Source organism: Neopelma chrysocephalum, unplaced genomic scaffold (genome assembly GCF_003984885.1).
Source record: "Neopelma chrysocephalum unplaced genomic scaffold, ASM398488v2 Primary Assembly neopelma1_96926, whole genome shotgun sequence".
NCBI lineage: Eukaryota > Metazoa > Chordata > Aves > Passeriformes > Pipridae > Neopelma > Neopelma chrysocephalum.
Window position 1 is genome coordinate 1,105,681 of NW_020925569.1, and position 15,539 is coordinate 1,121,219.

The following is a 15,539-nucleotide window of genomic DNA, read 5'->3' on the forward strand; positions in this document are numbered from 1 at the left end:
GTGGGGGAGCGGCGGCACCGGGGACACCCCGAGGGCGGGCACGGCCGCCGCCGGTCGCGGCCGCACGGTGAGACGGGCGGGCGGCGGGGGCGGGCGGGGCGGCTGCGGCCGAGCGTCCGTTAGGGCGGGGGACAGGGAGCAAAGGGAATCTGGCGGCGATTCCCGGTCCGGCCACCGACTCCGAGCAGGTTGGTGTGAGCTCGCGGGTGCGCCGGGCCTCCCGCGGCCGACCGGCAGGGCGGCGCGTCCTCCCTCCCTCCCTCTCTCCTTCCCTCTCTCCTTCCCTCTTTCCTTGTCCCTTTCTCGTGCCGTCCCTCTCCCGGGAGCTGTTTCACTGCCCTGCAGCCCCTTGCCGATCGCAGCAGACGCGTTGTCCGCCCCGACCGCCACGGGGCGTGCGCGGGACGCCATGCTGGCTATGAGCCGGCATCGCGGCTGGCAGCCCCCAGCCACGAACCGAGAGTGAGAACAAACACTGATGGAGGTAGAGCCGCTCAGCCTGGACAGAACCTGAATATATTTCTGGGCTTGTAGCTTTTGATTCTAAATGTGTGTTAAAGAATGCTGAAGGGTACAGTCAGAAACGTAGGTACCGCCGTGTATTTTGTCGACCTGTAGCGTTGTGACGCTGTTTTCCGTCCTTTCTGTCCGTGTCGTGGTTCTGGATAACAGACAGTTCATCCGTAGTGCCTGCGGATAGATGTCAAACCCCATGGAGAGAGATGGGTCTTTGCTCTCCTGTGCTTGAAGAGGGGCTGTCATAGTTCCTTTTCAAATGTCACTTGCTTTTCAGCTCAGTCTGTTAGTTTTCACAACCTTGCACAAGAACACGAAAAGCAATCAATAATGCTCTTTTACCGTTTATCCAAATGGTCGGCTCTGGTTAAGAAGAAAATGGCATGCGTGCTATCTTTCTTTCTTGGTGGATAGAATAAGTGCTTCTGCTAGTATGTCTAGTCATGGATCAGCTTTATCTTTATCCATGTATTGCATCCCCATTTTGTTCTCTTGTCTGATATTGCTAGTACATTGATACAGCTTTTCTGTAACTTTGGTTTGGTTTTTAAAGCACTTTTTTTTTCCCCATACCAAGAGAAATTAGAAGCTAAACTGCTTGTTTTACAGAGAGCTCTGAAATGTGAAGTAGTTTTGGCTCTTTTGTACATAAGTATTCAGTGGCTCTGTTTATATCAGTTTAATATGTTCGTAGCTTCCAACAGAGGGACACAAGTTGTTGATATTACAGTGTTTGAGTGGTGGATGCTTGTGAAAATCTGGGCCTAAGCCAGTTGTCTGAAGTTATTCGATATTTCTGTGGTAGACCAATAGAAAAGAAAGCAGTTCTCTTTCCTAGTTCACTTTTCTATGAGTCAAAGGATGTGGGGTTTTTTCTTTAGGTTGTATGAGGAAGACAAGGGTGTCCTAGATTGCTTCAGTCACCCAAGGACTAAAGCTGCATAATTCTTTCCATATTAGCTCTGTGATATAGAATATGAACGTTGTACTTGAGGATGGAAAAGACTTCAAGGATCTATTTAATTTATGAGATAAATACGTAATTTCTAATTCTTCATGTTTTAACTTCTAATTGCATTTTACTTTTGCTTACTTTCAACAGCAATTACAGTATTCTTCAGATGTGAAGAGCAGGACTGTTCAGTTCATGAATTTGAGAAGTGCAGGAACTCTGAGTGACACAAGGTAAAATGTATTTTGAGATACTCATATGAAAATATCAGTTATGTATTTTAAAATTACTTATATACATTTTAAGACTACCAGACTAATGCTGATGTGGTTTAAAGGACAACTACAGTTTTATCTAAAAGCATTTTGTGTGAATTTGGGAAGTCACTTAGGAAATAATTCATGTACCTAAACATGGGTGTCTAGCACAATTTCATGTATATCAGGGGGTATGAAGTTTCTTCTGATGCTAAGAGGGTGTGACACAGCATATGTCGAAGGCTTCTCCCCTTCTAATGCAGCAGCTGGAGACACATGAAGGATTGTGTGGGTGTCTGAAGTGGCTCTTGCCATTAAGTGCCTGAACTGCATCTTGAACCAGTACATGAATCCTGCCTGATCCTAAGGCTTTCCATTCTCCATGCCCCAAGGCGTTTTTCTGGTGTCTCTCACATAAGTGGCATAGACTGTATTTCAGTAACTGGCTCACAAGACACTTTTTTAGAAAAAGGTGTTCTGTATTATTAACTGATATATATTAGATACTCAGTCCATATAACTGTTATATTGCCATCCCATTAGCGAGAACTGAGATTATTTTACTCTGAGATTATTTACTGAGATTATTTTATCTCTACTGTTGGTAGAGATACCCACCTACACATTCATTTAAAAGTTGACACTAATACAAATGGAAAAACTTATGTGATTTAATTACACTTGGTTAATTAAACGGATCTAGAGTTTGTTCCACTAAAGAGGATGACAGAAGCAGTCTCACAGATGCTGTAAACCTTACGTAATGGCTACAAGGATGCTTTCAGACTCTCTGGAGAAGACTTTAATTGTATATATTAGTTCAGAAGCACACTTTAAGTAGCATCTAATTACTAGGCTGTGTTGGTAATTCCAGTCGAGAAGACAAATGCTGTACGTTGACATGGCATGTGATATTGATGTTTCTTAACTGCTTATAGCGTCAGCAAGTTTTGTAGAGCCAAATGACATATTTCTAAGCTGGAGGTGATTTTGTCTCTATTCATAGAGTTCAAAACTAAGTAATCCTTACACAAGGTCCATTTATGAAAATGCCTTTCTTGGAAATCTGTCTCTCCATACTAAAACAGGGGTTAGTATATCTAAGGAAAGAAGTATTTTTTCCTCAGTTAAGAGGAAAAAATTTCAAAATTCCACCGCCATTTATAAGGTGGATTGTCATCTACATCACCTTAAGAAAAATTACTACTTGTTTTATATGGTCATTTCATGGTTACTGTTTCATGCAAGGTCATAGTCTTGGTATGTTTTTATTAAAGGGAAAATGGTGTCTGCCGTGCTTTTCCTCCTAATTACAGGCTTCCATGTCATTTGTAGCTCTTTAGATGAGACCACTTATGAAAAACTGGCTGAAGAAACACTGGACTCATTAGCAGATTTCTTTGAGGACCTGACAGATAAGCCTTTTACCCCAGAAGATTATGATGTCTCTTTAGGGGTATGTTTTAAACATTATTTAAACATTGCCACTGTAATTGCTGTAGGTTGATTTTTGTTGTTTTTTTTAATTAGAAAGAGAATTTTAGATTAGTCACCTTAGTGCTGACACTTAAAATACAATTAGTATTTACAGCTTGATTGTTAAAATATGGCTCCTTTTACTGACTGGGGCAACAATTATGGTAAAAAGCAACAGGATTTGAAATGTTTCATGTATGGAGAAAGGCATATATAGAATAATAAATGAACACAAGAGGAGGTGGAAACTGGTTTATAATTTCTATAGACAGTAGTCTATAAATTTTTCTAAACAGGCATAGACATCTGACATAGCAATCAGTTCCCTTCTGGCGAATACTAGGACAAACCTACATGGCATAGTACATTTACATCATGTGTAACTGTTAGAGCAGTTTCTTTGGTTGCCTGAATACTGAGAAGCAGCATTTGTCTTGACCAAATAGAGTATGTTTGTCTTAGCTTTACTGATGACAACCTATGGTGGAGAGAAGCAACAAGATAATGCAGTGTTGGGGTAAGTGGCTGCAGAAGAGAGACCAGAGCGTACATGGGGAGAAGGCTGCTGTCACAGGAGACATTGGGTGGCTGCTGTCCTGATAACTGGAGCCTTCAGTAGGTCAGCCACCCAAATTCTTTTACAGGAATGATGGACTCATAGGGAATTTTTTAGTTTTTATATAAGTTCAGTTCCTGAAGTGGTTTGTGTTTGTGTGTTACAGCCCTCAACATGACTTGGAGAAGTTACTACACTGCTGTCTGTAACACACGTCTTTGATTAATACATTTTTTTTAGGTCACATAACTACTGCTCCCTCTTTATGTCTTACCACAAGGAGATGGCTTTCTACTGGCCCTATCAGTTAAAGTCTTATGCTCAAGGTCGTTGAAGCAGACAGTTTGGATTGCACTGTGGAAAATAGGAAACCAAATAATTCTGGACTTGCTCCTATATAGCTTTGTCATCATAATGTTCTTTTTTTGTTTCTGGTAACTAGGATATAAAATAACATATTGTTAGTAGCATTCTGTTTAGCAAATACTGTTTTTTGCTTTAAGTATGTAGCTAATGTTACAGCTAATTGCTTTTCTGGTAAAAAGCATTGTTTAACCATCACTCTTCAGTATGTTTTAGGATATCAGCACCTATTAGCATGATGTAAAGAGCTTAGGACAAAAATTAGTAAAAAGATTAAAATTTACCCATTTAATAGCCACTTCATTAAGGTGAAGGTGATGAGTCATTTTATATAATAATTTTTTTTCTCCATCCACTGTATGGTGGATTTTGTTTGACACTGACTCATTATGAGGTTAAAAAGGTAATATTTTTACATGGTAGTTTTTACCAGTTGTCCTTTGTTGCATAGACTGTATAATGACAGTTAATAATGTGCTGTCATTTCTGTTAAGATCAAAAGTTTTAAGTGGTTCCAACTTGTAATTCCAAACAAACAAGACTATTGTTACGGGAAGCCACAAGGTGGCAATCGTGATAAAGGTCTGTTGTGCCTGTCCATTATGGTGAACTTGATTTCTTCATGTCCAGGGGAAAAAAATCTCTTTCGAAGAATATTCTTGTTACCAAGAACGTTCGTTCAGTAGTACAAAACACATACAGCAATATTTCTTAACATATAGTAAAAGTATCTTGCATTTTAAGTTATTAAAAATTCGAGTTGTATTTTCTAGTATTTTAGAAGTATTGAAAAATGTGTGGAAAATGTTTTCAACACAGCAGTAGAAGTTAACCTTTGTTTATTTTGCAATGATAGAGCAACAGTACTGTCTCAGAGCTGACACACAATGTAGTCAATAGTATAAATTTTTGTTAACTATTTGGAAACCTATTTACTTACAGTGTTTCTGTAGCATAAAGGATAATATCATGCTGAATACATAATATGGCACTAAAGAACACATAGAGGAATAGTGAAATCTGTATATTGCTAGTCAGGCTTAATCCCCCATCCTCCTCTTATTGTGCTGTATCTCTGCAACTCTGAGACCACTGAGATATGGAAAAGTTTAAATTCTGACGGCCAAAAAAGTAGCTTGTTCACGTCCTTCTCTGCAGAATACCAATATCCAATAAATAAACTGGAAGGACAACCTGATGGCAGTATGAACCAAGAGAGACTTTTATTTTTGTTGTACTGATCACAGCCATAAATTGCTTAACAAGCACAGAAGCAGCATGTTCTCAAATCCCGAGAGTGTTGTTTTGTGGCTGGTGATCCTTGAGATAAGTTAGAAACCAGTAACACTGAGTTACTTCGTGGGAGAAGGAAACTTTGAGCTGCTGCCTGTGCTACAGAGTAGCAGGCAGTAGATACTCTTATATGAAAATATTTTTCCCCCATAGTAAGTACTTACACATAACAAATAGTCCTAGCAGTGACTGTAGCTCTAGCAGTATCTTCTTACTAAAGCATGAAAAGTATGATTCCCTTAAAGAAGCTTTATTGTGCTATAGGGCCTGAAGCATTTGAGACACTGCAAATTAAATATGAATAAGCTATTATCTGAATCATCACACTCCATTCTGTAGAAGTGTTTCCCTTTTTAATTAGCATAATTCATATCATCTGTAAATTAACTCTAGTCCAAGTAGTGTTGTTTTTTTACTCTTAAAGTTGGAACAGAAAATATTTTTCTCAGGAGAAATGTGAATCAATGTTGTCGGTAAGAGATGTGAGCAAGAAAAAGAAAAGAAATGCTCACTAGGATAATGGTCTAAAGGTGGAATAACTAAAACAAAACCAGAAGACCTCATGGAGTTTAGAACTGGAACATTTTTGAGGTAGTACTGAGAAAAATTGTGTTTATTCCCTGGGAAACTGTTACAGTTATTTAAGAAAAGTAAGGTAAAATTACATGGCTCAGAAATCCTGCAATGACACATAAAGCTTCCTTACTTGTAACCACACCAGTTCTGCATTGTTCATTAATAGAAAAAAGTTGTTATTGCATGATGTTTTAATTGTTGCAAAATGAACTAATGGTCCTTTCAAGATGCCAGGTCAAAGTCCAAGAGTGTCATTTAAGTAGTGCCATTGGTAATGGTACAAACTAAAATCAAACTGATCAGACAGTTTAAAATATAGATCAGACTCAAAGATATGCAGCTTGTGCTAGGTATTAAGACAAGTTTTGAATACCTAATGATCATTTTTCCAAGCTATTACTGTTTGGGAAATAGCTGAGAATGTGATACGTTAAATTTCTGCCACTGCAGATGAAGTAATTGTTCTCAAATTAGCAGAATGCAAATTTTTTATTTCTCACTTTTCTTTGTCTTTAAAGAGTGGAGTACTAACAGTTAAATTAGGTGGCGACATGGGAACGTATGTAATCAATAAGCAAACACCAAACCGTCAGATTTGGCTGTCCTCACCCACTAGGTAAGTTATGTGCGAGTTATGAACGTAATGTCTGCAGGCTGAGTGGAAATGTACTTCCTTTTTTTTATAGCATGGCATCGATCATATCATATCCTTTTCATAAGTAACCCTTTAGCTCTGTATATTCTCGAAACATGATATAATCTAGATGTTCAATTGTGATTTGCTATAGAGGTTTGGGGTGCACTACACTGACATACCTAAATTAATACAGGAAATGTGTAATGCAGAATTTTCATAGACTGTTCTGGTCCTAAACCACTGTCTACAGGACTATAGCCTACTTATAGAAAAAATACTCAGCAATGATTAAAAAAACCCAAACAAACAAAGCTTCTGTTGGAAAAAGACTGATGATGATGTTATGATCTAAACCTCTCTTTGTATTTAAACAGGGTGGCTCCTTCCCTTTTAAGCTTGAGGGATTTCCTGCTTTATATGTTTGTGCTCACACTGTTTGTTTTTGTCAAGCATCTGCACTTCAAGGGAGCCCTAGCTAGCTGCTTCCTCTGCCTTCTCTAATGCTGTGCTTTGATCCGTTCCAGGTTTTCTGATTGGTTTCAGCATGGAGGGCAACCAGATAAGTGAGAAATGTAGCTGTGCCCCCCCCCGACAAGTTTTTATTCTTTGCCGCTATCCCTGAAAAAGAACTGAGGGAGTTGGTCAGTGTTACTGGTGAAGGAAGCAGTTTATAAGATTTTTGTGTCACTAGCACAAAGGTTTCAGTATTTATGAAAACCGAAATTCAGATAACTTCTGTCTGTTTGGAGCCAGCTCTAGTTGATCTAATACTGATGTGCTCCAGCATATGGAATATGGAGTTTGTGAACAAATGTTAAATTTTTCCTTTTTTTTTTTTTTTTTGGTTTGTTAGTTTGTTTGTTGTGGGTTTGGGGAGTTTTCGTTGTGTGTGTATGGTTTTGTTTGTTTGATTGCTCCAGTAGTGAATAAAAATACACAAGAGACCTACTTGAAAAGTCTCTGCTGGTATTTTTCACCATGATGAAAAATTATTCACTGACAAACATTAAGTTTTGTACTCCATCAGCTGATATTATGGTAAACAGTGGTATTTCCTGAAATATGATGCGATATGTTCAGTTACTTTCTCACTTCTGAAAGGCAACTCCAACAAATACTGTATGATCTGGACTGACCTCTTCCCAGCTGCAGTATGCTGGGAAGTGAAAGAAGCAAATGTTGCTGTCAGTAATCACTTGCATTGAAGGTTTTGGGGCATTTGTACAGTAAATGTTGATCTTGAGTCTTTAAGAACATATCCCAATGGAGACAAATTCTCAAGATGTTTAAGAGATGTTTTATTGGATTTTTTTTTAAACCTTCTGTTTGGTATTGTGCATCTACACATCAAAGTAAAAAGTTTCCTTAGTTTACAATTACAAATAAGGGCTGTGAGGGGATGTGTGCAACCTGCCAGCAGTGTGATTACAGTAATTTCATGTAGCTCCTTTGACTGAAAAGACTTTTCAAACTTACATAGTATCACCTTAATGTGATATTTTAATTCTTCTCTCTTACTGTTTAAAAGTGTATGCAGATTTTCCATAAGAAATACATTTAGTCTGTATTTAATTTAGTAGGCATTTCATAGAATTCACAGGATCTTTGCTTAAATTATTAATTTTAAATTTAAAAGTGACATTTGTACAGCATCTTGGAGGTTCAGAGAACTATGGAGGTGTTTCATATGCTAACAGTATCACTGATATTTACTGCATAACATTTAAAACCATTTCAGATAACGTACATATTTCTTTGTTATTGATTAAATGGTCTGTCTTAGGCTGAGTTTCATGGATGACTGGATCCCATTCCATCATTCTCTAGGTGCAGGACGGTATAAACACACGCTTGTACCACAAAGGCTAAGAAATGAGAAATGCAGGGTAAAGTAACTGGAGCACATAATCTTGATTCCAAATAGTTACCAGTTCTGATACAGCCAGGGAGATTTCAGTGAAAGTGATTTTGATTTGTGCTTGTGTTTATGACTTCTCATACTGTGATTAGTGTTGGAAAGTTCTTCATTTGGCTCTTGGGAGTAATTCAGGATATTGAGGTTCAGATTAGTGTTAATGTCTGTAGAGAACCTGCAGGTTGTTCTCATGTATATATATATATATATGTAGGATAGTCTGTTTTCTTCCAGACTTGTATGTTGATTGTCTGAGTTCCAGGACATATTATCGTACAAGATATGTTTATCATCTGGTTTATCCCAGATGAACCTTTCATTCCTATTTCCTTGGTTTACTTGACATTAACAGTAGTGACTACCTTTCAGTTATTGTCCTATTTCACATGTGAAGAATTGGATAGAAAGGTCTGGAATGGAATGCAGCTGTTCAAGTTTCTTTCTTGATACTTAATGTAGGCCTGAAAAAAATCAAGCCAGCAACAATATGATGGAACAGAAGAAAATAGCATTTTAGGTACAAGTCTCCCACATGCCTATATGTTTGCTTTCAGCTGGTAAATGATTTTGTTGCATCTAAAAAGAAAGTGAAAATCGTGATCTCTGTTCTGCTGTGGTTAGAATATCTTCATATGACTGGAGCAGAAACTAATCAGTGGCATTAATTCAGCATGATATTTGTGTACAGGAAAATCATTTGAATGAGGGAAGAAGGGGGAAAAGGAAGAAATCGTGGAGAAATCAGTGCCAAAAGCAGGAAAGGAAAGAGCTTGTCTCCACTGGGAGTGACTGATGTATCTTGTCACCTTTCAGATATATCTGTTTGATGGCTCAGTAGTTCCTGACATACCTGGCCTTTTCTTCTTCACTTCCCCAGACTGTCCACCAGTCATTCCCAATGCTATCTGTTCCTTTTCCTGGGCACTCTCTTGCATACATTATAAATACAGGCTTCCAGCAGGTCTTCTTGAATAATCTGTATTTACACAGTGTGTGATGTTTTTGGTTTTGTTTTTTTTCTAGTGGGCCCAAGCGCTATGACTGGACTGGACGGAATTGGGTGTATTCTCATGACAGAGTATCCCTTCATGAACTCCTATCAAAAGAATTTTCAACAGCGTTAAAAACTAAATTGGATTTATCCTGCTTAATATATTCTGGGAAAGAAGATACTTGATGACATTCTACCTCATGGAAGTTAAAAGACTTTAACATCAAGCAAAGCTCTTTCTTGGTTTCTGAAGTACCTGAGCTTAATTTTTTGGCATCAGTATGTTGTGTAACAAAAATGAAAATAATATATTTTTCCTCTAGTGTTCAGTCTTTTGGTTTGTCTGCTGCTGTTTGAATCTGTGTCCGTGTAGTACAGGTGGTTGAGGTCACCCTTCCTTGTCACTTCATTCCTTGCTTTCTCTCTGCGGAAGTAAGTCATAAATTCTTACTGTCTGTAGTCTTGTTTGGATATGCGAACTGACCCACCTGGTGACTTCCAACCAGCGCACAAACACTAAACTTCTTTTGGTAAGACATTCACCAAAACGAAGAAATGCCTGTAAGTTGCATTGGCATAAGTTGTGGTACTGTGAATGGATTGCATTAAAATTTGTGGCTATTTCAAGTAACACATCACAGTCAAATTGAACATGTCATAACAGATGTAATGACATTTTTTTCTCTTAGTATTGCAGAACTTGCTATTTTCTCCAAATTCTAAATTCTGCTTTGTTTCATATTAGGAGTTTTTTTGTTTTGAGCTAACCTTTAAATTACTTAGAGGTCTATGTGGCTGAAAGCATCTTATAGAACTGGAAAGGCCAGTATGTGATAGATAGGCAGCAATATATCTGCAAATGTTTCATTCTCTTACTGTGCATTTCTGTTTCTCTACCTTTGTGTTCTTCAAAGAGTAAAAATACATACCTTTTTTTTTTTGTTGAGCAAAATTAAGATCATGGTAGCAAAAATTTGAGCTAATTTTGTTCTGTTGCATTTCTTTAGTAAGTGGTCTTAGATTATCTTTTTATCACCATGATACAAGGCTCCTCTTGGCACTGTGCCGAGGCAGAAACTTCTTAGAACTGAATATAGTATTTAGGCTGATGAAGCAGTCTTCATCAGGCTGTTAAAAATGTGAAGGAAATAAATCATATACTCCAGATCTTAAAACAAAAACATTCAAAAGAAATCATAAACTACAAGAACACTTCAACATTTGCACTATTATATTATTACCACTTCTGTATTTTAATTGCCTATAAAATGGAAGGACAAAGTGTTGACTAATGCATGAGGAAACAATTGCACCATATTCGGGTAAATTGTATGAGAAGATGTTCAGTGCAAGCTGTTTTCTTTTGGTTCCTCTGATGCTGTGGTTAGTTTGGAATGATTCTCTGGCTAGCTTTGACAGGTAGGATTGATTTTGTCACTGAAAAACAATAGCTGTAAAGTACTGTCGCCCATTATTTGCCTTTAGAGTATAAGCATTGTTACCTGCTATTTCCCACCACTAAATAGAGTACGATTTCACTGGGAGTAGCTTTTGGTTAATTGTGCATGCTGTTTGCATGTTTTTCAGTCAAAGTAAATTTCAGCTCTGCTGATGAGGTAAATACAATGACTCCCAACTCTCATGAGTAGGAGAGTAAAAGACGCTCTTTTTAAAAAAAAAAAGCAAAGGAAAGGTAAAAACAGAAGATTTTTTGCTGTTCTAAATTTAGAACACTGAAAATATGGAAATAAGGGGGATTTCATGTATTTACTTTTATAGTATTTAGCTCAATCTCCTGGTAGTTCAGATAGCCATTTAAACACATTTGTGTAGATGCTGATGACTTGATATTTGAATTGAGGATACTTCCTCCTGGTTATTCCTTTGCCTGCTCACATTTAATTAGCTTGTGTAATTATTTTTTTCCAATTAACTTTTCCAAAAATTATTTTCTTAAGTAATTTGTATTCAACATCATCACCAACATACCTCTGATTTATATTTGCAGGTTCATTCTCCATTCTCTTATATCTTGTGGAAATGTTTTTACCAAAATAAAGTTGCACGTAGAATCCTTAATTGATTACGTAAAGGTGTGAATTGAGGTTGTAATGATAAGGCTAAAGACTACAGACATGCATATTGTTTTGAATTCTTTCTTAAAACACTGGAAAGGTTCTGTGCAAATTTGGCCAGTCAGGGTGGATTCTTCAGGTTTCACAGTTGACATGCCTTGCCCTTCATCTGTAATACTACTGCTATTTATGCAAACAATTTCCTGGTTTTAGGTATCTGGGTAACAAATGGATTTAATCTTAACTGGTGAAGATAAATAGCGTCAGCAAGTTAGAATGAGTTTTATCTCGGTGTACAAAATGAATCATAGGATGTGACTCATTTTTTGCTTTAATACTTGCATCAAATTGTATAAGGACAAAGACTCCCATGAACTGTCACACTTGGACAGTGGAGGCACAGAATGATCTCTGATCATAATGTCAGACCTTGCCTACTGCCCCAAGACAAATAATGCTTCCATACTATTTTTTACTTCTGTAACTTACTAGAATAAGAAAATTGTTGTATGGTTCCCCACCTGACATCATGTCAATAGTTTCTTGCCTCACCTCTCCCAAAAGAAGTAGGTGAAGAAAAATCTTTTCATACAGACCATGAACAGACAGTATCAATAACAACCATTGTGTTATGGGCATTACTTTTTCCCACAAGACTGTTGCTCTATCATCAGTGAAGGGGAGCATACAGACTGCTCTGGAAAGATGAATATTGGCATCCGTAGCTTTACTGGATGCACAAGCTCAGCACAGAAACTGCAGTGTGTTGTGGTTCTTTTAGCTATATGAGAGTTTTCACCAACAGCTAATCTGATAATTGTTTTTTTCTGCTTTTGGCGTGCTGTCTGCAAGACCTAGCATGTCCGGGCTTGCTAAAATTTATTGCTTCCTCTGTGCTGAGGAATTCTTTGGAAGTCTCAGTTCATTCATGTAGTCAAGCTTCCAGCAATTGCATACAGTCTGTATTCGTGGAGAAATGCCACATTTGGTTGCCAGGAGTTATGTGCCTAAATGTATGTCTGGTGTTTGTTGATTCCTTTCCACTTATGGTAGTTTTTAAGAAAATGTTGCCTCTTCCCTGCAAGACTGTTCTTTGTGATAAAATCATTCCATCTTATTTCCTGAAAATTCCCAATGTCTTTTGGCAGCCTCAAAAAATGGGAAAAAGACCTGTACTGAAGAGGAGGTAGCAGAATAAGAGAGAGGGGGGTTGCAGGGAGGTTTGTATTTAATTACTTTTAGCTTCTCGTTAATGGTTGAACTCTGTGATTGTGCTAGCCAGCTCTGTAATGTGTGGGAGTCCTGGGAAGGAAGGCGGAGGCTTGTCAAAATACCTGGAAGAGCATTCAAAATAGAAAAGGAAGCATGGGAGGGGCAGAAGCAAAGGCTATCAGGAAGAGATTAACTTTGCCCAACGGCTGATGTCATTGGCAGGGCAAGGAGAGACTAGGGGCAAGCTGCTTCATGTCCTGGCCCCTTAGGGAATGGTGTTTTAAATTTACTCCACAGCACTATTTATAATTGTAACCAATCAAACACTCCAGTCCATTTTGCTATTGACTTGCTGCTTGGGGTTTTTTTTTAAATTCCTGACTGGAGTTACATCCATCCCAAATTGTCTTTTATGTAAATTGTACTGTTGGCAGTCGTAGAAAAAAGACAAGATTCATGACCTATACTGAGGGAGATGGTCAATGGAGACTGCTTTGCTGAGGGGTAGAATAAACAGAGCTATGAACAATTAAAGTTTTTTACACAGTTACTAATTACAAACTTTTTTTGGAGTTCAGTTAAGGAAGGACAGACAAGTTTAGAAAAGGAAACAATACATGTTTAAAACAAGCCATATAATGTTGCTGCCCTCTCCAGTTTGCTGAATTGATTTAGAAATTGTTTGTGTCATGGTAGTTATGTGAAGTGATCAGTAATTACAATGAGTAATTTCGTAGGCATTGTTACTTTCCAGATGTAGGCTCTTCTGCTAGCCATGAATGTTTTCTACCGTTCTACTAAAAAAAAAACCAGTAATATATTAAATGTGACAATAGTCTTATTCCTTTTAACAAGCATTTTAGAACCATTAACCAAACATCCACTGTTACAAAACGAAGACATTTGGAGAACTAACAGATGAAGTTTTTAAACATTCATTAATGAAACAAGACACCCAGCACAATGTAAACCAAGTGATCTGACACATACCTGGAAGTAAGACTAAATTTTCACTCCTTGTGCCTAGATTCTGCCTGAATGCAATATTGTATTACGTAGTCATCTGTGAGCCTGTCACTGACTGAAAACATCAAGTTAATGAATTAGCCCTGAATTAGTCTTCCGGCCCCTCTCCCCCCCAGGTGATTGAGAGAGTCACTTGAAGACTGCTCTATGCACATACATGTTAATTATTAACTATATCTACAAGCAGGCTTTTTTCATACAATGTCTGAATGCAGTTTCATATTTGCTGTTAATAAAACAGGCTCTTTCAGTGCCTCCTTCCAAAGTCCAGAAGCTGCATAAAGAATACTGTTTGCCTTCTTTATCTAACTTTCTGTATGAGGCATACTGCATTAACTACACCTATTAGGAAGAAATTTATCTGAATTAGAAACGCTGTGGGAATCCAGAATATTTAGGATCTGTTGAAAAATCATCTGCCCTTTCTCTCCCACAACTAACAAGCCAGAAAACTTGTAAGTAGATTCTGTTTCACAGGCCTGATGCCGGGGAATGCACTGTTTAATTTTAGAGAGGCTTGCAAGGGGTTTAACTGTCTGCCAGATAAGAGAGCAGATAAGGAATTCCTGGTGACTTTAGTGCTTTACAATGCAGAAGAAATACGACTCCAAAGAATCCTGCCAGGGCTGTTTGGTCTTGCCTTTTTCATCTCAGCTGCAGGACAGCAGTGATGCTGTAAAGCTGATACCTGTGGAATGCCAGCCTGGAGTTCCCTTTTGGTATGTTACAGTTTCAGGAACATATTGGTAGAACTGTAGTAACACGAGGTGTTCCGGCCTGGAAATGGAGCTGCTCTGCCTTCTGCTAAACTTGGGTGTTTCAGCTGAGAGTGATGATGTGAACACAGAGCTCTCCCGAATACACCATTTAAACGGCTGCAGCTCTTTGATAAAAAGCGCAGGGAGCAGCAGATTGAGAGGCAGTGTGGAACACTGCACCATGGCGTTAAAGGCTGTCTCAGAGGTCTTCCAGTTAGAAAGGTTCAGATGGGCAGTGATTCCAAGTCCCAAACAAAACACTGATGTAAAAGGAAAACACACCCAGGTTCTAGGCTGGGTGACGGTGCACCTCGCCGGCGGCAGCGGCGACGGGGCTCCGCCGGGCCCGCCCGCAAGTCGGTTCTGTGCCCCGGGCCCGTCCCAGGACTGCCTCAGGCAGAGCCGGAGACCAGACCCGGGGGGCACAGCCGGGGTCTCCTCTCGAGAAACGTGACGGGCAGGGAAAAGCTGGGGGGCGGGGCAGGCTGGCCGCGGTGACTCAGCGGCGCGGAGCACCGGGCTGCGACCGGTATTTCCTGTTTCCTCGCCGCCGCCGCGGGTGTCGGTGTGTGCGGGCGTGGGCCGAGGGCAGCCGGGCGAAGGTTCCCCGGCACTGGGTGGCGGCGGCCGCAGGTGGGGCCCCGCCCAAGGAGGGAGCGCGCTTCCCGCCCCGTCCGGCTGCCGCCGCTCCTCCCCTGCCGTGCCCTGCTCTCCCCATCCCTGCCCTCCCCTCCCCACCTCGGTGCGAGGCCGGCCTCCCCCGCCCGTGCCCCACAGGAAGTCGCCCGACTCGGCGGGAGCACCCACAGCAGCCCCAGCCCCGCACTTGGACTCGGCGCCCCGGTCGCTGCCCGCTCCGGGGCGGCGGGGCAGGGCGGAGGGCAGGGTGAGCCGCAGTCCCAGCGCCGGGCCGCCTCTGGGACCTCTGCTCCCACT

General features: G+C 39.8%; 1 protein-coding gene across 1 annotated transcript in view; it reads left to right on the top strand.

Annotated features, from left to right (window-relative positions):
* Positions 1-11,232, top strand: part of FXN (frataxin) — a 17,724-nt gene extending 6,492 nt beyond the window's left edge. Inside the window, exons 4-8 of the mRNA XM_027670736.1 lie at positions 324-462; positions 1,619-1,701; positions 3,061-3,181; positions 6,508-6,605; positions 9,565-11,232. Of these exons, the coding sequence (XP_027526537.1) occupies positions 324-462; positions 1,619-1,701; positions 3,061-3,181; positions 6,508-6,605; positions 9,565-9,718 (595 nt within the window). The 3' untranslated portion in view covers positions 9,719-11,232. The remainder of the gene's footprint in view (positions 1-323; positions 463-1,618; positions 1,702-3,060; positions 3,182-6,507; positions 6,606-9,564) is intronic.
* Positions 11,233-15,539: the final 4,307 nt, after the last annotated feature.